General features: G+C 40.6%; 1 protein-coding gene across 4 annotated transcripts in view; it reads left to right on the top strand.

The window, feature by feature from the left end:
- MTUS1 (microtubule associated scaffold protein 1) overlaps nt 1-22,431 on the top strand; it is a 167,825-nt gene that overhangs the window by 66,730 nt on the left and 78,664 nt on the right. For 2 of the 4 annotated variants that reach the window (XM_035004151.1, XM_035004150.1), the window contains exon 4: nt 18,791-18,952. The exons of 1 other annotated variant lie outside the window; for it this stretch is intronic. In XM_035004151.1, the coding sequence (XP_034860042.1) occupies nt 18,791-18,952 (162 nt within the window). Of the gene's footprint in view, nt 1-18,790; nt 18,953-20,683; nt 21,247-22,431 lie in introns of those variants that run through there. One more of the 4 variants, XM_035004155.1, reaches the window with a different exon arrangement.

The following is a 22,431-nucleotide window of genomic DNA, read 5'->3' as shown; positions in this document are numbered from 1 at the left end:
TTGAAACGTGTCCCCTGTGGTTGGGAGGATGGGGGGCGGGGGCGCAACTTTATTTTCAAAAATGGAAATTTTTTTTATGTAGTTGATCAGTTCCACCAAAGAGTTAAGCATTTTTAAAGTCCCCTTTCCATATACTACAGAATATCCTGCCTTAAGAGAAAAGTAGGCCTGTTTTAATGAAAAGCCAAGCACATTTATTTAGCTTTTATTAACCTGTATAAAGAAACTTGATAACTAAGTTATATATTCAGAGTTTTCAGTCTGAGTTACAAAAACTAAGTTTTCTTTTACCTGGTGGTTTTCTGTATAGAAATGGGAAAAAAAATTAATGTAACCAGAAACTTCATGGATTCACATTTGAGTTTTTATTTGAACTGTTGGAAGACTAACTTGATTATGCTGTATTTAAAAAACACAAAAACAAAAAACAGCAACTAGCTTGTTTGGATGCTCACAATAAATTGAGAGGTGTTTGTTGTGGGGGACAGGAAATTTAATCACCACAGAGTTAAAAGTAGAGCATAAGATCAAGGAGCAAAAACAATGTGCCTTTAGATCACTGAGAGTGTGTTACCATAGTACAATACAATGAGGTGTTTGTGCGTTAGAAAATTGAAACCAAATGGACATCCTCTGTACTCTGTATACAAAGTTACTCTCCTGAAAGGTAAGCAGCAGGAATGTTCCAGCCCACTGGGGTTTTCAATAAATCCTTTCAGAGAACTAAGTAAAAACCCAGATCTGGACTTGAAATAGCCATTTTCTTGAAGCTTTAACCTGAGTATGAGAAAGAATTGTGATTAAACCCATTTTACTTGTCAAAATCTGGAAATGGTAATGTACAGCATGATGACCATAGCCCATGCTACTGTATGATCTGTATGAAAGTTAAGAGAGCAAATCCTCACAATCCTCATCACAAGGGAAAAAATTTTTTTTTGCTCTTTATTGTGTCTGTATGAGATGGATGCTAATTAAATTTACTGAGGTCACCACTGCACGGTATATGCAAGTCAAGCCATTATGCTGTACTCCTTAAACTTACACAGTGGTGTGGGCCAACTAGATCTCAATAAAACTGGAAAAATAATTTAAAAAAAATAGGAAATTTGTATGAAATCAGATTATGACTGATGACAACAAGGCAGATTCAAAGTATCTTTGTTTAGAGTATATGTGTGTGTGGTTTTTTTTTTTTTTTTTTAAAGATTTTATTTATTTATTTGACAGAGAATCAGCGAGAGCAGGAACACAAGCAGGGGGAGTGGGAGAGGGAGAAGCAGGCTTCCCGCTGAGCAGGGAGCCCGATGCGGGGCTCCATCCCAGGACCCCGAGATCATGACCTGAGCTGAGTCGAAGGCAGACGCTTAATCGACTGAGCCACCCAGGCGCCCCTAGAGTATATGTGTGTTTTAACCGCTCCAATTAAATAAGATGAGATTGTGAGGAGAAGTAGGATAATAGTAATTATAATGCCAATGATAGCAGCTAAACTTACAAAATACTTACCAAGTTTTAGGCTCTGTCTTAATCATTTCATTGAGTGCATGTAATCCTCACAGTAGTTTTGTGAGGCTTATCCTCATTTTACAGAGGAAAACATCACACAGAAATTAAATAATTTGTCAAGGTTATGCAGCTAGCAAGTGGCAGAGGTAGGATTCAAACCAGGTGATAGGGCTCTGGAGCCCATTCTCTTAGCCTTCACATTATCAGTCTAAAGAACTACTCTTGGGGCACCTAGGTGGCTCAGTCGGTTAAGTGTCTGCCTTCGGCTCAGGTCATGATTTCGGGGTCCTGGGATCGAGCCCTGCGTCAGGCTCCCTGCTGAGCATGGAGTCTGCTTCTCCCTCTCTCTCTGCTCCTCCCCTCTGCCTGTGTGTGCGCTCGTGCTCTCTCTCTCTCTCTCAAATAAATAAAATCTTAAAAAAAAAAAAACAACTTTTAGTATGACTATGAGTTTTGAAAAATTAAAATCCTCACACTCAACTGAATGGTTTAGAAATTGGCATTTCTCTTCTCAGGCCCTTGGCTTACAGCTCTCTGTCAGTTTACCATAATTTAAAAGATGCCACATGGTTATTGCAAATTAATGCTGCTGAGTAAGTCACTGAATAGTTAAATACTTCATGATTCATTCAGTCATCTTCAGACCTATCAGCCACCCTCTTCTGAAGGCAATACCAGTTCTTATCAGGTTTTAGATTATGAATGTGTGTTTTCCTTCTTACAGAGCTGTAATTGCGCTTCCAGTGACCAGCCTGAGCAAGGTAGGATTACAGAAGTAGGACAGAATACACTCCCCGCCCTGTGGATCATGTAACCTACCTGGGGAGGGCAAGAGCTTGTTTATGATGCAACCACAGAACAGCACAAAAAGGGTGTATAAAGGGTGTGGAAAGGCCCCTAAATGCTTTAGGACTCTGGGGAAAAAGAAGAATGTTCAGGGGTTGGTCTGATTATACCAGAGCCTGAAGAAAGACCTCATGAAAGAAATAGTCTTTAGTTTTTCTGGAGAAAGAAAAATAACATTTCGAGAGGATAAACCTTTGCTTTAATTCAGTTTATTGTGGGTTAATAAAATAAATGCCTCTCAAACCAGGAGTACATCCCAAACTTGTAATGACTTGCCTAGCATTATAGGTTTCTGAGCTTTCTTGCTAAGTTGTTTTTTCCATAGTTGTTTTTGTAAGCTAATTTTGTCTATTTCATGTTAAAGGGACTTGAAAATCATTTCGATTCACTTTTATATCACTTCAGTCTTTTCTAGGTGAGAGTTTGAGAGAAATAGCTAGCAGAATTATGAGAAGGATACTCGCGATACATTCTTAAAAACCAGAAATCATCCCCTAGTAACTTGTTCTAAAAGCTAACTTTAACGTGTTGGTTTTGATGCTTCTATATTTGCATGTAATTAAAACACTTTTTAAAGAAGGTATCTCAAGTTTTCTTGGAATAAAAATAATAGCCATAGTAATGTTTTTGAGCACCAGTGATGTGTCATGCTCTGTTCTAAGTTTTCTAAATCCCTAATTTCATTTACTTTCACAACTCATGAGGTATAGATAGGTATACTCCTCCCACTTCTGCAGATGAGGAATTTGAAGTTTTAAAACCTTAAGTAACTCGCACAGAGTGACACAGTTCATAATTTGTGGAGACAGGAAACAGAACAAGCAGTCTCTGTGCTCTTAGCCTCCATAAATACACCCAGGAGTCCGACACACTGACTTCCTCACCTAACAAGTGTCTGGTGAGTACCTGCCTGTGCTGGGAATGAAGACAGGCACAAGACAGATACGTTCTTGCCCTTGCGGAGCTTAAATTCTAGTCCGGCGCCTCAGAAAATTAAGTGAATGCTGAGAATGTAAGATGATAAATGCTGAGAAAGGCAGTGAAGGGAGTTCGATCTTAATATCAGGTGGTTGAGAAAGGCTTCGCTGAGCAGGTGACAGATGAGCCGGTGCCTGAAGGCTCAGGAGGAGGGAGACGTTAAGACATCAGATGACAGGCCTTCCCGGGGGCAGAGCTTACAGCAAGTGCGAAGATGGAGGTGAGGCAGCACGGAGCGGGAGTTGGGGGGTGTGCTTGAGGGACAGGGAGCTGCCCAGTGTGTGCGGTGGGAAGCCAGCGAGTAGGGATGAGGCCAACCAAGTGGGGTCTTACAGGCACCTAGGAGACAAGGGTCTTCTGTTTTATGCCTTCCTGACATGATCACTGCATTCTCAATCATTTTATGGGCATTCCACTCAGTTCTTCTCACTTGGCAAGTAATTCTGGAGAAGATTATTTTCTAGAATGTCCATGCATGAGGCATCATGGGTCACTATGCGCTTTTCTCTTACTTTATGAATTCAAGAAAAGTTTTGAGAGCCTGCTATGTGCCGGGCACTCTATGTACGAGATTCGGAGAATACAAACATGATGAAATAATAGGCCCTTGTCATGATCTCACTCGCTGGGGGCTGAGCTGGAAAGGGGTGTTGAAACCCATCATTTGAATGCAAACTCTTCATTTTTAAAACTGCAGCTGACCTGTCCTGGCCTCGGTGATATTTTGCACTTACTATGCTGTCCTCTGATTATTTTTGTACATGTCTGTCTCCTGAATTGTGAGGTCCATAAGGAGAGTCCAGGTCTTGGTTATTTTTATATTTTTCGGTGCTCAGCACAGCGTACCTATTACACAACAGGTGTTTAAAAATGTTGTCTGGCCTGATTTGAATGGAGACTTCTGTGAAGTACTGTGTGTCCACAGAGAAGGGAACACCCCTGACTGGGCCTAAGGGCAGACTGGAGAATAGCTATGACATTTGAACTGGCCTTGGAATGTGCCTGTAGAAGTTTGCCAGACATAGAAAGTTGCTGGCATTCCCAAAGGTGCAAGTGGAGAGTTATGAAAGGGTATGGTGCGTGTGGAAACACTGAGGGCAGGTCGGCATGCCTCGAACAGACCGAGTGTTGGGGTAAGTGATGGATGAGCCCCAGGTATGGTTGAGGTCGATCAGTTCTCTCGCAGTCAGTCAAGACACAAACTTATAAGAGTTGTACCATGTGTGGGAAGAGGAAGCAGAGTGAAAGTATTAAAAATGTTTTGGAGGAAGGGGGTCTGGGCAGCTTCTGTTGGTGGCGAACAGTCCCATGTCTCCTCAGTTTGCTTGTTGGGCGGCCATGAAGCGAGACAGAGAAATAGAGTAGTGAGCAGAGGTTCTCAGGAGGAGACGGATGGGTGTTGTTGGGGGCATGTTGAATTCGAAGGACCGAGAAGCCCCTCAAAGGGTGTGTGGATGTTTGGGGTTTAAGACCATCAACATGTGTAGAGAGCAAGGAAGCCTGTAGGAGAAGAGCTGATAAAGATCAAAGCTGCAGGGATAGCTGCCGGTCAGCTCCTGGATGCATCGGAATGCATCCAGGGCACAGGCGAGGAAGTCTGAGAAATCGAGGGGATGCAGCAGTGTGTCCGTATGGACCCACTCAGAGATGAAAGAGGGAATTTTGAGAGTCAAGTGTCAGAGTAGCGGCTGTGCATAATGGACTGGGTAGCTTCTTCCTTTGTATTTTGCCAGCTCACTTTGCTGAAGTTTGGTGATGTCTTTGAAGGGAGTTGGTGCAAAATCTGTTCACTTGCGTATTTTTGTAACCTTAGAGAAGGAAATAAACTTAAGATGACCAGTTTTGAGTCTCAGTGACCGCATTGTTCAAAGTAGCTCTGCTGATGAACCTTGGCTTCTAAAGAGCCAGGATGCTCACCATGTGCCTTTTCCCCACCGTGGGTAGGAGCCCTGTGAGTGCGAGGTGAGCTCCTTCACCACCAGATAAATAAACCTGTTGACGACCTATGAAGACCCTTGTTCATCTTTGTATGGCAGCTGGGGAAAGGATGCAACTCTTCCACATCTTGAGTTTATTATACCTTTAGTTGTGGGACACATGTTCCCAGGGCCATGACTGTGGAAGTTGATTTTGTTGTGAACACACTTGGAGAGGCAGGTACGGACAGTATCACCATGAACACTGGGCTTCTATGCAATTCAAGTCCTTGTAAGAACGTTGCTTTGTGGGATGTTCTTGTTTCTCTGTCAGATTCCACCCTCTTAATACTTGCTGTTTTTGTTGTGACTCACCTGTACCACCATGACTTGATTTTCGCATTTACTCTTGAGTTTAAGCAAATGGTGCTGGTTATGCAGAGTTGTTTCTTGTGCCCTATGAATACGACCTCGTCTTTGCTAACTCAAGAACGTGGACTCTCAAAGTCACATTTGGCAGTACATAAATGTAGAAGGTTACTGAAATACTGTGTTCTGGAAGATAATTGATTCACTTGACATTTTAGGAGTGTATACTGTGCAAGTCGTACTCAGACCCAGAGGAATTATGGGATGAGTAAGACGTGCTTGCCCTCAGCTATTACCAGTCAACTAGGAGAGGTGATGAGTTCATCCCTCATCACGTGTCCTTAGGATATTTTAAGGGAAAAAAAAAAGCTGTAGGATTTCAGAAGAAGGTAAGATTACCAATACCAAAGTTTACGGAAACTCTTTTTTGCTAGAATAGAGGTAATTCTATGATATGATTGAGGTACACCTTTACAAATGTAGGTACCAGTCTTGGTTTAGTGTTGATGCTTTCTGCTATTTAATTTTTGCCATCAGGATCCTAGAACTACAACTAAGAAGACTACATCTGGATCGAGGTAATTTTTAGGACCTAGCTGATATACTAGGAAGTAGAAATGAAGGGACAGTTGGGGTTCAGAGTATGGAATGTAGAGAATGAAGACTGAGTCAGTAAAGGTAATTGGAAATGCAGAGGAGGGTGGTTGGGCAATTAGGACACAATCCATTGGTGTTCTGGTAGCCAACAGGCAGAAGAAGTCCAGACAGAGCCCGGGTGTCTGAATGTCAGGAAAGGAAAGGGAGAAACATGGTCTCAGGCAAGGTAAGCCTTATTTTACCCCTCTTGGATCTTGAAATTAACCAGTTAATTTGGATAGCTCATCAGGTTTCTGCTGCCCCCTTCCCAGTAGGCTATTTTTTAAAAAGATTTATTTATTTTTGAGAGAGCGTGTGCACACGAGTGTGGGGAAGCGTGAGGGAGAGGCAAGGGGTGGGGAGAGAATCTCAAGCAGACTCCCCACTGAGTGTGGAATCCCACATGGAGCTTGATCCCACGACCCTGAGATCCTGACCTGAGCCTAAACCAATAGTAGGACAACTAACTGACTGAGCCACCCAGGTGCCTCCCTCCCCCAGTAGGCTATTTTGAAAGTATAACCCTTTCAGTGAAAAGTGGAAAAGAAAAAAAAAAAATCCCCCTTAATCTCATCAATGCCAAATAGTTTTTGACTTCACAATTAATAATTATTCAGTGCCTTTTCTTTTTGCATTTTCTCATGTATGTGTGCTTAAATATATTTAATGGAGGCAAACAGTTCCTACTGTTTCAGAAACCCACACCTAACAGACAATCACTTAATGAGTTGATTGAATTTTCTTTTTCATTTAAAAGGTGTGGTTCCTACTTTCCTAGATTCTTACCTTCTTATTCTTTAATAACATGATTTTAAACGACCTTGTAATATTTCATCATCGAAATGTGCTGCCATGTATTTCTTCAGACTTCTTTGAACATTAGGTTTTTTTTTTTTTTTTTTTTAAAGATTGATTTATTTTAGAGAGCGAGAGAGCAAGCACGAGTGGGAAGGGCAGAGGAGAGGGAGAGAGCATCTCAAGCTGACTCCATGCTGAGCACAGAGCCTGATAAAGGGCTCAATCTCACCACCCTGAGATCACGACCTGAGCCGAAACCAAGAGTCAGACTTAACTGACTACGCCACCCAGGCGCCCCTTTGTTTTGTTTTTATAGTGTGTGAAACAATTCTACACTGAAGAACTTTGTACATGAGTATAAGAGCTGGTCAGATAAATCCTTTGGATACATTCCTTTCGATGGAATCAGAGGGTGTGAGCATTTTTAAGACTTCTGATACATGTTGCCAAATTGCCCTTCAGAAACAGCCTACAGTCAGTGCTGCTACTCTGAGTACGTAAGTGTTTTCCAACACTCTTGCCAGTATTTTGACATTGCTAACACTCTTTCCAAATATTTACTGTTGCACAAAGTGCAAAAACGGTATCTTATTTTAATTGGCATATGCTTGGCACTCAGATCTTTATTGAATAAGTATAGATTCAGGGATCAAAGTCCTGAGGTACAGAAGTGAATACAAGATTAAAGCATGCCCTCCTTGAAGTTACATTCTGGTGGGAGAGACAGGCAATATATAGGATGCTTGATAATCTAAAGTACTAAAGAGGGGGGACATACTAATGCAGAGAAGGGGAATATGAAATGTTGGGGGTTTTGTGAGAGAGAAATTTTGGTTAGTGTGACCAAGGAAAGGTGGCTTTTGAGTAAAGGCTGGAGGGCATCAGTCATGGGAGTATCTGGAGGAAAACCGTGCCAGTCAGAGTGGAGAGCAAGTGGAAAGACCCTGCTGCGGTGGAGCTTTACTGATGTGCTCTAGGAAAGCAAGGAATGGGGTGAGGAAAAGTTGAAACAGACGGTGAGGTTTGACAGGTAGCAGAGAACCAGATCATGTACAGTCTTGAAAATCCTAAGGATTTTGGCTTTTAACTAAAGTAACTTAAATTTTGACAGAGTTGTTCTGATACCTGTGTAGAAAATACATTGAATGGGGGTGAGGGCTGGTTCAGGGAGACCAGTGAGGAAGCATTGCTACAGTCATGGCGGGAGATTGTGGCTTCTTGGGCCAGGGTTGTGGCAGTGTGAACGGTAGTCAGATTCTAGATAGGCGTGTTGAAAGTGAAGCTGACAGGATTTGCTTAGATGAAGTGAGAGCAAAAGAGCGGAGTCAGAGATGACTCTACACACTTTGGGTGTGAACAATGGAAGGATAATGTTGCCATCCACTGAGATGGGGATGGATGGTGGTGGTACAGATATTAGGATATGGATATCAGGAACTAAGCTGTAGAGATATTAAGTTGAGATGAATAATTTGTAAGTGAAGATGTTGAGTAGAAAGTAGGATACAGAAGTCTAGAGTGCACAGAAGTTTGGTCTATGAATATAAATTTGGGATTTATCAGTATTTATTTATTTTTTTTTTAAAGATTTTATTTATTTATTTGAGAGAGAGAGAATGAGAGACAGAGAGCACGAGAGGGAAGAGGGCAGAGGGAGAAGCAGACCCCCTGCCGAGCAGGGAGCCCGATGCGGGACTCGATCCCAGGACTCCAGGATCATGACCTGAGCTGAAGGCAGTCGCCCAACCAACTGAGCCACCCAGGCGCCCCGGGATTTATCAATATTTAGATGGTATTTAAAGCCACTAGACTGGATAAAACCACCAAGAGAGTGTGCAGAAGAGAACAGGTCAAGGGCACCACTGGGGAACTCCCTAGAGTATTCCAAAATACCTCTGGGGTACTCCTAAATTTTAAAGGGCTAGGGAGATGAGGAGGAATCACAGAGGAGACCAAGAAGAAACAGCCAGGAGGGTAGGAGGGAAGTCAGTCAAGAGCATTGTTCTGGAAGCCAAGTAAAGAAGACCTTTCAAGGAGGAATCAACTGCATCAGATGCTGAGAGAGGAGAACATGGTAGTTAAGACCGCCATTTGGTTTAAACCAAAGGTTGTGTGTTTACCAGGAAGTCTAGAGGTGGTTGGTCTAGGTTTGGTGATTCAGTAAGGTCATCTTTCTGTCTTTCCACTCTTCTTGACTCAGCATGTTGTTTTGTCAGTGACTTTTCAGTTAAAATGTCACTAAGAGATCCAAGTGCCAGTTCCTCCTGCTAATGTGTAAAAGGCTGAAGGTGAAGGACAGCATGCTAGAGTCAAGGCTTTCTCCTGGCATGCGCGTCTACCTTTATCAGGAATGAAACCTCCTGTTCAGCACCTTACCCCCTAGCACTCGTGTCTTTAAGTCTTACTGGCACAGACCAAGTTGCATGGTCACTACAACTTGAAGAAAGACTGGGCATGCAAGCATTAGGCTTTTTCAGTCTTTCTGTAGTGTGTTAGCAATGGAAATGGGGATTAGGGATGACAGTTAGGGAGCCAGGAAAGATGCTAGACACAATAAGTTTAAACATTTTAAAAAATTTTATTGATTATTTTTATTTACTGTTTTGTTAAGTGCTTTTGCTCCCTTACGTTTTGAGCCATACAATTCTTTGTTGATTTGATATTGTTCATTGTCCTTTGTCTTGGGTTTCATTATTTGCCTTTTTGTATATGGTGATTTTTAAAAATTTTTCCAGTTTTTATATTTTCAAATACATGTTTTCCTTTAATTTTCCTATGTTTTTATGCGGGACAAGACCTTCTCTACTGAAAGAGACTGATCTATATTTAGTTATTATGGTTAATTTGTCTGGTTTTGTCCTAAACCCTTTATAATCCAATTTTATTAGTTTGTGGTGTGTGTGCGTGTGTTTGTATGTGTGTATGGTAGGACTAGTGGTGAATCTTTAGGTAACTTAAGATGTGCCAGATACTATTCTAAGCATGTTAAAAATGAAAACTTACTTAACCGTTAAAAGAAGGTATAAAATAAGTATCCCTGTAATCACACCCATTGTTTCATATGAAAAATACAGGCACCGAGAGGCTAAGTAACCTGCTCAACAGCCAGTGTGTGCTGGAGCTGAGTTTATTTATTTATTTATTTTTAAAGATTTTATTTATTTGACAGAGACAGCAAGAGGGGGACACAAGCGGGGGGAGTGGGAGAGGGAGAAGCAGGCGTCCCGCGGAACAGGGAGCCCAATGCGGGGCTCGATCCCAGGACCCTGGGATCATGACCTGAGCCGAAGGCAGACGCCTAACAACTGAGCCACCCAGGCGCCCCTGGAGCTGGGTTTAAAACCTAGGCAGTCTGGCTCTGGATTGTCCACTTTTAATCACTACATCATACATAATGCTTCTCAAATTTTATTTTTTTTAATTCAGTTATTTTCATACCACAAATAAATGTCTTATCTGAAAAAAATTTCCCTTACCGTATTCTGAATTTTTATATTTCTGGGATTTATACACCAGTTCATATATCTGTCCATATAGTTTTATGCCAATAATAGACTATTTTTATTTTATAATATCCTATAGTAACTAATAGCACAACTTCCTTCTTATTGAACTTTTTTTATTGTGATAAATATGTTATATAAAATTTACCATTTTAACCATTTTTTAAGCGTGTGGTTCAGTGGTATAAAATAGATTCCTTTTGTTGTACAAGAGTCACCATCATCCCATCTCCAGGACTTTTTATCTTCCCCAACTGAAATTCTTGATCCATTAAACACTAACTCCCCACTCTCCATCCCCCCAGCCCCCGGCAACCACCATTCTACTGTCTGTCTCTGAATTTGACTACTCTAGGTACCTCACGTAAGAAGAGTCATGCAATATTTGTCCTTTTGTGAGTGGCTTATGGAATGTCTTCAGGTTTCGTCCATGGTGCAGCATGTGTCAGAATTTCCTTCCTTCTTAGGATGGAATAATATTTCATAGTATGTATGTGCCACATATTGTATATCCATTCATCTGTCAATGGACACCTTGGGTTGCTTCTACCTTTTGGTTATTATGAATAGCATTATAGCATCGGTGTACAAATACCATATGGACATGGGTGTACAAAGATCCTCCTTTCATTTATTTTGGGTATATACCCAGAAGTGGAATTAGTAGATTGTATGCTAGTCTATTTTTATTTTGGGGGGGGGGGGGGGCGGCCATACCATTTTCTGGAGTAACCGCACCATTTTACTTTCTACCAGCAATGCACGGGGTTCCAAGTTGTTCACATCCTAGCCAACACTTGTTATTTTCTCTTTTGTTTCTATAATAGCCATTCTAATGGGGGTGATGTGGTATCTTACTGTAGCGTCAATCTGCATTTCCCTAATGACTAATGATGTTGAACATCTTTTCGTGTGTTGTTGGCCATTATGTATTTTCTTTGGAGAAAGGTCTATTCAAGTACTTTGCCCATTTTTTTTTTTAATCAGAGTTTTCTGTTCTTCAGCTGTAGTCATCTCATGTTTATGTTCCTGAATTTTTGGCTATTCTTAGTTACTCTACACTAAATTGTTTTTTAAAAGTTCTCCCAAATCCCACTTTAAAATAATCACATGTGGATTTAGATGGGAATACCATTCAATTAATATATTAATTCAGGGAAGAATTAACATGTATACTTACTTATTCAAATCCTTTATGTTCCTCACTTAAAATTTTTTTCCATAATATCAGCACTTTTTGATTTATAGAAATAGTGTATGCATGTCCATGTCTCCATGTGCAACTACTTTTTATTGCTAAAGTAAAAGATCTTTTTTCTGTTTTTTCCTGCTACATCGAAAAGCTGTTGATTGTTTTACAGTATTGATTTTGTTAGCAGCTTATCAGGTTTATTTACATAGTTTTTAGATAATAACGCTATATGTTGAAGCTAAATTTTCTAACATCTACATTAGTATTAATGAGAAAAGTTGGTCCTTTTGGGTTAAGTAAAAATGAACCTGCAGCCACAGTTTGGAGTATAATTTATTTCTCCCATAACTTACCATTAATTTTTTTTATCCCTTTGGGTAGACTTATGTTAGCTTTATAATAATTCCCAGCTACTGTAGATAATTAACATAAAGGTCACCTTCTCTATAGAGTTGTGCTACAAGAACCCAAGTTATAATCATAGCTGTAACATACTCTCATGTATTTTAACTATGTCAGATTGGCATTCTCTTCCTGACTAGTTAAGGGCCCTGCCTTATTGATGCTTATTATATTTTATAAAACACAATAATTTATATTTTGAGCTGTATAAATGAATGTGCAACGTCTGTATTCCAGACTGGCCTCAGTAGTTGTTTTCTTGTCCAGCGAAAATCCTCACGGCCTCTAGCGCTGGAAAGTGCACTAGCCTCCTAAGCTCTTCTCCGATTTCAAACTTGATTGCGAACTCTACCCTGCTGGTCGCTCGCTGGTCACTTATGCATACTGCCACCCCTTGACCAAATCCGGGGGGGGCCAATGCCAAGAAAGCTGCAGTCCCCCGCCTTCTCCATCTTCCCACGACACCCCCTCCCCCCGCAACACTTAAGGGCTGATGTTCTTAGCCTGGCATTTCATGCCATCCTGAACAGTGAACTAGCTACCTCTCCAGCCTCATCTTTTTCTTCCCCATGACGCCTGCACACCTAGTAAGCCACACAAACCACAATCCTATTAAAAAATTTTTAATGAGATACTACGTATTCTCTAGTGTTCATAATAATTACTGAAAACATTTGGCAGCGGTTTCTATAGTAGAATGTCAGGTGTTTCTAGCACCCTATACATTTGTGCTTTGTGATTACCTTACTTTGCAGTTACCTTACTATGGAGGCAAGTAAATACTTGTGTAGCATAACCCCTCCTGGGAATCCGTTGTCTAGATTTTTATTAAGATGATCTGTGTCTTCTAATAAAGGTAAAATAGTAGTTAAGGTTTTATGGCGGTGGGGGGGAGCTTTTTCGTCCTTTTGGCTAAGATCAAGTGTTGTTGTTTTGTGGGGGTTTTTTGTCAACTCCGTGAAACTTCTTCAGAACACTTTAATTTCATCAAATTTAAAGAAGAGCAGCTCGTTTTGTTCAATGTGGAATAATCTCATGAAAAACATGTTATAGCTCAATTTATCCTGGTCTGGTTGAGAGTTCAGAGAGAAGAACTAGCTTTGACGAGTTGATGTTTCTGTGGCCTGGGAAACTGCTCTCATTACTTTGAAGGCGTTTTGCGAGCTTGTGGGACTTACCTGCTTTCCCAGCCTTTCCTTGAGGAACAGGGGAGGCCAGGCCGGAGCCAAGAGAGATCACTACATACCTGTGAATGCCCTGGGAACTTTCTCCTGGCCAATGAATCCTTTAACATAAGTGTCAGAACAAAGGAGTATCATTCAGGAGTTCATTCTTCAGCTTTCATTTCCAGTCCTAGGAACACACCATTATGGTCTCATGAAGAACTTTCTAGTAGCAAAGGGACTGTTTTCATCATAACTATATAAAAGCATCAGTTAAGCCATTGATTTCTGTGTTGTTGTTTTTCTTAGTAAAATTAAAAGGATTGAAGAATACCTAATGTTTGCAGAGGCACAGGAATAAAAATGATTAGAATCTATTTAATTGTTGATCCACTTTATCCTTTCTTGGTTTCTTTATCTGTTTTGAACATCTTTCTTAGTTTCTTTATCTGTTTTGAACATCTTTATCTGATTAAATATTTGACTCCAGTGACTTTAATAGTATCTATTAGTGTTTTGATGTTTTATGTTAGCTTTTATGATAAAATATGCTTATTATAAAAAAATTCACATGGAATAATAAGCATATAAAGGGGAAAAAGCATATAAAGGGTGAAGGGAAAATTGCCCATTTCTGCCTTTTTCCCTCATTGTTCCTTTATGTCCCACTTTGCTACATTTCATAACAACCTCATAAAATTCTGGTATATCTTATAGAATTTTTCAGTATATAGGTAAGTATGAGCTTAAAAAAAGAGGGTAATATTAATATATTTTTTCCACATAATACATCATTTTATTAGATTTTTAGTTTTACAAGGCATTCCTTAATGATGTTCTGTAACTAAAGTACATTTAATTGGATTTTCCAAGGTGGGTATCCGAGTACATTGCTTGTTGATGAAGCCATACTTCAAACTCAGTAGACTCTCTGTGTGTTACTATCTAAGGCTAAGTGCAAATGCTATTCCTTCCATGTTTTCCCTAGACAAAAGATGGTAATAATTACAGGGTCAAAACAAATCTGTTGTCTCTGTGTAAGATTCTGCTAACGGCATAAGCTTAAAATAAACCACTGAGGCCAGTAATGCATCTGCAGATAGATCTTAAATCTTGATGGTTTACGTCTGGGATAGGTTACATGCTGTGAAGCGAACGGGTAAATACTACCCCTCAGAACTGTAAGAGCGGTCCTATAAGGATTTCCTTATTTAAGAATTTGGTTCTCAGGTTACTCAGTCTTTCAGCCCAATATTGCCATGTCTTACTTTTCCTATTGGTTATGATGTATATGGTTTACTGCTTCTTTATATGAAGTCCAATTATGGGTACTTGAGGTCAACTTTGCTCTTCAGTTAAACATGAGGACTGTTGGTGGAACAGTGGAATACCTTGGTTGTATCTCCACTGTGTTTACCATTGCACTAGGCGAGCCCCCTTCTAAAAGGAGGAGCTCAGGTGGCCTCCAGCCTGATGCTGCTTTCCTTCACCTGATGCTTCTGTTCTGCAGCCCAGTAGAGGGAACTCTGGGCTGGTGGTAGGTTGCCTGACTTCCCGGCATCACTGTTATTGCTTAGGTGTGTGACCCGAGGAAGCCATTTAATCACCCAAGTAGCTCTCTCATCTGTGAGCTGGGAATAGTAATGGCAGTGCTGAGTTTCAAAGGAGTTAATTCTGTGGTGAAGGAGGCTTTGTTCAGTACCCTCAATGCCCAGGAGTCAGACTGATGGTCAAATGGGGAGGACTTTTGCTAGGAACTACAAGTTGCCATTTCGTGGAGGGAGGGTGGGGCTCCCTTGTGAATGGGGTAGGGCAGGTCATGGCAATCACAGATAAGCTGGCAGGGTGACCTTGCTTCTGGTGCCTGGCTGTATGTTGGAATCAGAGAGGGTGCAGGTCTGTAGTAATTCTGAGGCACACTGAGAAGTGTCTGTAAACCCACGATGCTGTCAGAAACAATGCTATGAAACATCCCTTTCTGAAAAACAAGTTGAGTTTCCAAACTTGTTTAGCCTTGACCGTACTGTGGCTGTAGCCCAGAAATACTCATCTGTTACTTGCTCAACCTTGCTCATTGTTTCCGAGGATGATGAGGACTCATTATGTTTTTTTCTGTCAAGGGGCCATAATTTAGTAACTGTATATTCTAAAAGATCAGTTTTTCTGTACCTCCAAAAGCAAGTAAAACTGGTGGCTAAATGTAAGTTTAAAAGGAGACATTTTTCTTTATAGTCCTTATAATAATTAGCAAGTAATAGATATTCAAATATTTGTCTCCTTTTATCTAGTTAAGAGACTGTTTGAAGAGTCCCTTAATATTAACAAAGGACAAATAAGCTTATAAAAATTAAGTGTTTAATGCTTCAGTGAAGATGAGAGAAGGCATTATCAAAATTTATTTACTCCTGGCCTTTGGGAAAAAAAAAATTAATAGCTATTACTATCATCTGTATAATTCTACATCTATTTTTTTCCAACTTGATTGAGATCTAAATTGACATTTAAAGTGTACATTGTGGTGATTTGATATAAATTATAGAATGATTTTAGTTATGGAGTTAATTAACATATCCCTCACCTCACATATTTCTCTTTTTTTTGAGGACATTTAAGTTCAACTCTTAGCAAATTCCAGTGATCTAACAGTCTTATCAACTATAGTCACCATTTTACATTAGTTCCCCAGACCTTATTCTTCTCACAGCTGAAAGTTTGTCCCCTTCCACCAACCTCTCCCCGTTTCCCACACTTTCCTCTTGGCCTTACAATAAAAATTCATTCCGCAAACATTTATTAAATCTCACTCCATGCTAGACACTTGGCTGGGGTGTGAGGGGCAGAATGGAATCAGGTTCTCTTCCTGTTCTCAGGAACCTTAGAGGAGCCCGAGAGCCCTACTGAAACAGATGCTGTCCTGGAAGCAGGTGTGGGTGTGGTGAAGGGGGCGTGGCCCATGGCACACATGGGAGGGTGCCCTGGCAGGAGCAGGGAAGTTCTGATTCTCAACAGTGCTTCTCATGCTTACGTGTATTCGAATCACCAGGAGATTTTGTTAAAATGGAGGTTGTGATTCAGTAGATCTGGGGTAGGGGCTGCAAATGAGTGGCAAGAATTTGAAAGAACGGTCAGCTTTGTATTCACCAGGCAAGATAGGGGACTAGATGGAAAAGAGGCTAGTTCATTCGCAAAGATGGACATAAGCAGAAGAATAGAGTAAAAAGGCCTGGAAAACTAAAAGTAAGGGGTGTGTGTGTGTAGGGATGAGAGCATGGCAAAGCATCACGGGGGAGAGGTTGATCGGAATCAGTCCTAGGACTGCCATTCACACCTTTAAAATTAAATATTAAGGGGATTAAAAATAAGATCATCCTATAGATAATGGGGAATCACAAATTTGAGACTGGGTCATGACCTTTTTTTTTTTTTTTTTCATGTTCGGGGGATCAACATGATGGACTTGGAAAGGGTGGAAGGACAGCACTTTAGGAGTCTAATACAGTTGTTGAGGCAAACTATAAGGGGGTGAAGAGGATTTGTAGGATTTGGATTGAGCGGAAGAAGAGGTCTTTGAAAAGAAGCGATGTGCCTCATGAATTAGAATAGTACTTCCGGGTGTCAGAGAGGAAACTATGTTCACGCGAGCAGAGCACACACCAGTGTAAAAGAACCGCGTGTGAAAATAAGCAATGGGAAGCCTCACTAAAATGAAATTGGAAGGCTGGGCAGGGGGACCTCTCCTGCCCTACAACCAGTCCGTCTGGAGCAGGACCAACAAAAAGACGAACTTGCAAGCAGAGGCTCCTTGATCATCCCGGCAGGCGGAAGGAAGTCTCCCTCCTCCCCGCCCCCCCACCACAACCCAGCCAATCAGACGCCGTCACAACTCAGCCAATGAAAAGCCACTATACTTCCAGCTCGCAGTTTACTCCAGGGGACTTTGTATTTGTAACAGCCTTCCCGGTTTCCCGCTGCCCTCGCCTCTTCCCGAATAAACTCGTCTTTGGGGAATAAACATAACTGGAAGTTTGAGTTTTACAGTTAACAAGTACAAAGATAAAGCTGGAAATAGGTCGAACTTTAATGTGGGTGATTTTAAATGCCAGATCTAAGGAGCTTAACCTCATTTTTCTTTATTTTTTTTTTTTAAAGATTTTATTTATTTATATGAGCGAGAGAAAGAGGATGAGTGGGGATTGGGGGTGGGCAGAGGGAGAAGCAGACTCCCCACTCAGCCGGCTACCTCATGCGGGGCTCGATCCCAGAATCCTGGGATCATGACCTGAGTGGAAGGCAGACACTTAACTGACTGAGTCACCCAGGCGCCCCTCGTTTTTCTTTATTAAGATGAAAATTTTATGAACAGAATCACTCAACTCCTGCAAAGCGATGAGCCTCACTTCCCAGAAATATTACTTCACTCACTTATGGGGCCATTAGGGATATAGGACACCATCGTTTTCGAGTGAGTTCTTTTTTCAGCTCTTCATATTTTTCAGTGGTGTAATACCCTTAGTATTGAGAGTCTTCATGTTAGATTATATGGGGATGTGGGGACAATTCCGATGTTTTGAGGCTGGGAAAAAGGAAAAATGGATTTATAATTAGCATAAGGGAGGAGGGTTTCGAAGTGTCGAAATTGAAACATTCAGCAAAGAATTTAAAATGTGAGTGGCATTGGTATTCAGAAAGAGGATAAGTCTGCAAGTGAGAATTTGGGATTCATCCAAATGGGTAAGGGTTAGAGTAAAATAAATGAAGAAGATTCTGCAAGAGAGAGGTGTATGAAGAAAGTTGTAAGGATTGAACTTGGGAAATGCCCATAATCAGGTAGCAGGTGTGAGCATCAGGACTGTGTGATTTCAAATGTGCCAGAGATTATGAAGCATACATATTTCATTGCTAAATGGGAACACTTGCAGCAAGAGAAGTTTGAAGACCATTTTAGTTTGGCAAAGGAGTCAAGATGAAGAGGTGAAAAAAATAATCCAGTGCCACCTGGTGGCAAGCATTAGGCATTTTTTAAATGAATTTTTTTCCTCCTCAAATTGAATTATTCTTTCTGTTTGGCTTTTAAATTTTCATCTGTTTTTTTAATGTGATAGCCTAGTGTGTGAATGGACTAGTTTGTTTACTTTTTAATCAACAGTATGAGCGGAAGTCAGAGCTTTGATTCTTAACTTTGCCCGAAGCCCCTGTGTCACATGGCTGTTTTGATCTGTCTCTTTGTTACACAAGACCTGAGTTAATTACTCCAGCTTACAGCTTACAGCTACCCTTCACATATCCTGATGGTCTCATCATTGCCTCAGCTCTTCTGCCTCTAAGTCATCAAAAATACAAAAAACACGTCTACGTGAAGATTGCATGATTCTGAATATTCAGTTTGTATTTTGACTCAGTAGTTAGTGCAGGAGATGAGGTTTTTAAGCTTAAAGCTTTCAAAATAAAGTAGAAACTTTTTTTTTCTTTAATCCCAAGGAAAACCTACATCCTCGAAAAATGCACAGCCATCTCGAGTGAATTTGCTTAGACCACTTCCTAAATGCAAAGCGTCTTTGAAAAGTTCTGCGCTGAGGAGGACGGGAAGCACCTCCTCTATTACCAGCACCCACAGTGATCTGAGCACTTACAGCAATAATTGTAAGTTGGTCTTCTGTCTAACTTCTAGGATCATTGCGACCGTAGGTATAAGAAAAGACTAATGAGCTACAAATAATTACTAGAATTTTGATTCTGTGATTTAGGGGGAAATAGGAGCACTGCTTCTCCTGTGGACTTTCTCAAAAAGTTGGTCAGGAAAAGCAAATTCTTCAAATGACACTTTTTTGATGAATGCATATTCAGTGCTGTGAAACACTGAACTATTTATGTGTTGAAGGTACCTGGCTTTTTTTTTTTTTTTTTTTTTTTGCATGGAGAATTCTAAATTGTATCATTTGAAGCAATGGTGTTTTTTGGTTTGTTTAAGGAAGGAAAGCAATCTAGGGGCTATTGGAACCCAACTGGAAATCAGAAGAGAGAGAACTTCAGTGTGATTTGCTTTATAAAAGACTATATTTTGTCGATGTATGTTTTATAATCTTATATTTTGGATGCTAGAGTCAGTATAATATGACTAGTATAACTTCAAGCCTAATTTTAAGTAATTTAAACTCAATATTTCTAAAGTTTTTAGTTAAGGTAAATTCTGTTTTCTGAGTGTAAAATGGGTGAATTCATTGAGCTATCTTTTTCTTTTTTTTTTTAAGATTTTATTTATTTATTTGACAGAGAGAGACACAGCAAGAGAGGGAACACAAGCAGGGGGAGTGGGAGAGGGAGAAGCAGGCTTCCCGCGGAGCAGGGAGCCCGATGAGGGGCTCGATCCCAGGACCCTGGAATCATGACCCGAGCCGAAGGCAGACGCTTAACGACTGAGCCACCCAGGCGCCCCGAGCTATCTTTTTCATTCGAAAGACGTATTTGGTCTAAGTATTTGCTCATTTCCTTTCTAAATTTCCTCACACCATCACTCACAGATTTATTAATTTGAACAGCTGTGGAGTGTCTGCTGGGTACGGGCACCACGATAGATGCTGTGAGGGATATGGGATATAAAAGAAATGGCCCTTATCTAAAAGGTGGTTGAAGAGGATATTTACCTGAATAACTAGAATACCAGATAAAATAAGATTATTAAGCATGAGGTGGAAAGGAGGGAAGTTCTCTGCTTTAAGGAGGGATCAATTTGTTTCTAGTGCTGGAACAAGGACAAAGTGGAGTCCTAGTTATTGAACCTCTGGGTGTGGAGCGCTATTATAAGGTTGCCATAAATTCTTCCTTTTTTTTTTTTTTTTTCTTCTTTCTCAAATACCTTCTGCCACTGCTCTGATTGTGTATATGAGGTGAGCGAGTGAGGCTCAGAGAGGTTTTCGCCGGCCCAAGGGCACTCAGCCAGCATGGGACAGAATTGAGAGTGTGATTGTGTGGAGGAGAAGGCTTTGAATTAATGGCCGAATTAATGAGCACATTTCCGAGAGGTCACTTAGCAGCAGTAGCTTGTCTCACGTGATAGTAAGTAGCTGTGTCCTGGAAACTTTGTGAATATTAAAATGTGTTACTTAAAATTAAAAAGGCTTATTATCCGCTTATTGTTTCACTTTTAAAGTTGTGGCATAAAATAGGAAGGGTTTGCATGTAGCCAGGAATGTCCTGTGGATTTGAAAAGGGAATTCACACATGTATTATTTTGAGGTTATTTCCCTTGCAGCTTTCTCTGTTTGCGGTGTGAATTTTAAAAACAAACTGCCAAAGCAGAATCACCAGCGAGCTCTCCGAGAGCCGTGTAGCAATGGAATTTGTGACCCTTGGAAGCAGACACGTTCGGTGGTGGCGCTCTCCAGCCTTTTCCATTGACAGCCATGTTGACTTGGCCACCGTTTCAGTACTGTGTCTGACTCTCCGAAGGAGGTTGTAAAGTGCTTTTGTCCGTTCCTTTTTGTCTTGTAACAAAGGGGTTTACCGTATACCCACAGAGCCTGCCTAGCGGTGGATGCGTCCCTGTTGCAGATTAAGCATTCAAATCAATGAGTCTTTTCTTACTTTGATTTGCTAGCTGGTTTAATCTGTTTTGTGTAGTGCCTTGGAGCTTCCAGATTTTTTTTTTTTCCCCCTCCATTCTAATTCAACTAAGAGCAAGCATGAGGGATAGGAGAGTGAACATGGCTGCAGTTTTTCCTGCTTAAGATTGCTTTGATCTTTTTAAATGACTGTACCAGGAGGATTTCGCAGTTGTACAGAGACGGATATTTCTTCAGAAATATTTATCAATTCTACACTCACCCCACCGGCTGGTTCAGAGAGGCACTATGATGCTACCTTCCTGACACTGCTGGTCCTGGGATCCTACAGCCTTTGTATAGTTCCTTTGTTAGCCACGCTTACTGGGAAAAGAAGTAGGTCGACGATTTCTGGTTTGATTGTTTTCTTTGTAAGCATGCTTAAATTTTATTCAATAAATTGATTTAGCATCTCTTGATTGTTATTTTTATAACTTGTAATTTGTTGATTGTTATACTGGCATATTTACATATAAGTTGTGAATGGTTCTAAATAGAATCAATTTTATTCTGTATTTTCTGTGTTTTCAGACTTAATATAATTCAGTGGCATTGTCGGCATGCCGAGTACATGAAATGACCTCATTATTAAAGACTGGTCTCATTTCTGATTAAATAAGCAGTAGTTTTGTGTATGTAGCTTATAGTTGTATGAGTATAGAAAAATATTTTCCTGGAATTAAAACATCACTTCTTTGATTATTTTACTCATTATATTCAAAGATATTAAAGATGCGTACCTTTTAAAGATTACTTTAAGACATGAAAATCATTTTGAACTGAATTTTTTCCTATGTCTGATAATGATGGGTCATGTGAGGAAATCTTTTGATAACCGTTTGGATTCATACTGAGTTAAGCATTTAAACCCCTTTCAAGAGTGTGTTCTTGCTTTGCTGCTCATTTCTTTGTATTTGCCCAGTAGCTTCTCTGTCAAATGTGCTCGTGCATAGAGTTTAAACATTCATTCATAAGCTCTCCCAGACTCCGCTAAAGTCCAGTTTTTAAGATCATTGGATAAAAATATATATTGTAGGTCTTGAAGAGAGTTGATGGTTTGAGGGCCATTGTGTATGTGTGGAAGGAAGCCTTTAGTGAGTGTGTAATTTTGCCCCCTTACCGAATGTGAAATCCAAAGGCTTCCTTCTTCCCGTTTGGCCACACACACACACATACAAATATGTTTATTTTTGAGAGACAGATGGTGAGGGGGGGGAAATGCAAGAGACGCACACTAAAGCTGTTTGTACTCTTTTGGAATTTAGGAGAACAGGAGGGTAGCTAAAGAAGTGGAGTATTCTTGACCTTGGACTTCATGGCCAGCCCTGGCTTAGCTGGTGTGATACATAGAAAAGGGCGTTCACCTCAGACTCCTCCTAGTGTTCCTGCCAACTCATGGGAAGGTGGATGATCTTCCACTGTCTTAGCCTCAGGATCCTCACCTGAGGAACAGGAGGGCAGTACTACGTCATCTTAAAAATCCTTGTAGCAAAAATGTTTCTGACCACTTCGATTTCCTTC

This window comes from Mirounga leonina, unplaced genomic scaffold (assembly GCF_011800145.1).
Source record: "Mirounga leonina isolate KUSES-001 unplaced genomic scaffold, KU_Mleo_1.0 Mir_128, whole genome shotgun sequence".
In the NCBI taxonomy this organism is placed as follows: domain Eukaryota; kingdom Metazoa; phylum Chordata; class Mammalia; order Carnivora; family Phocidae; genus Mirounga; species Mirounga leonina.
Note: the sequence above shows the minus strand (reverse complement) of the source record. Positions and strands in the feature narration are given on the sequence as shown.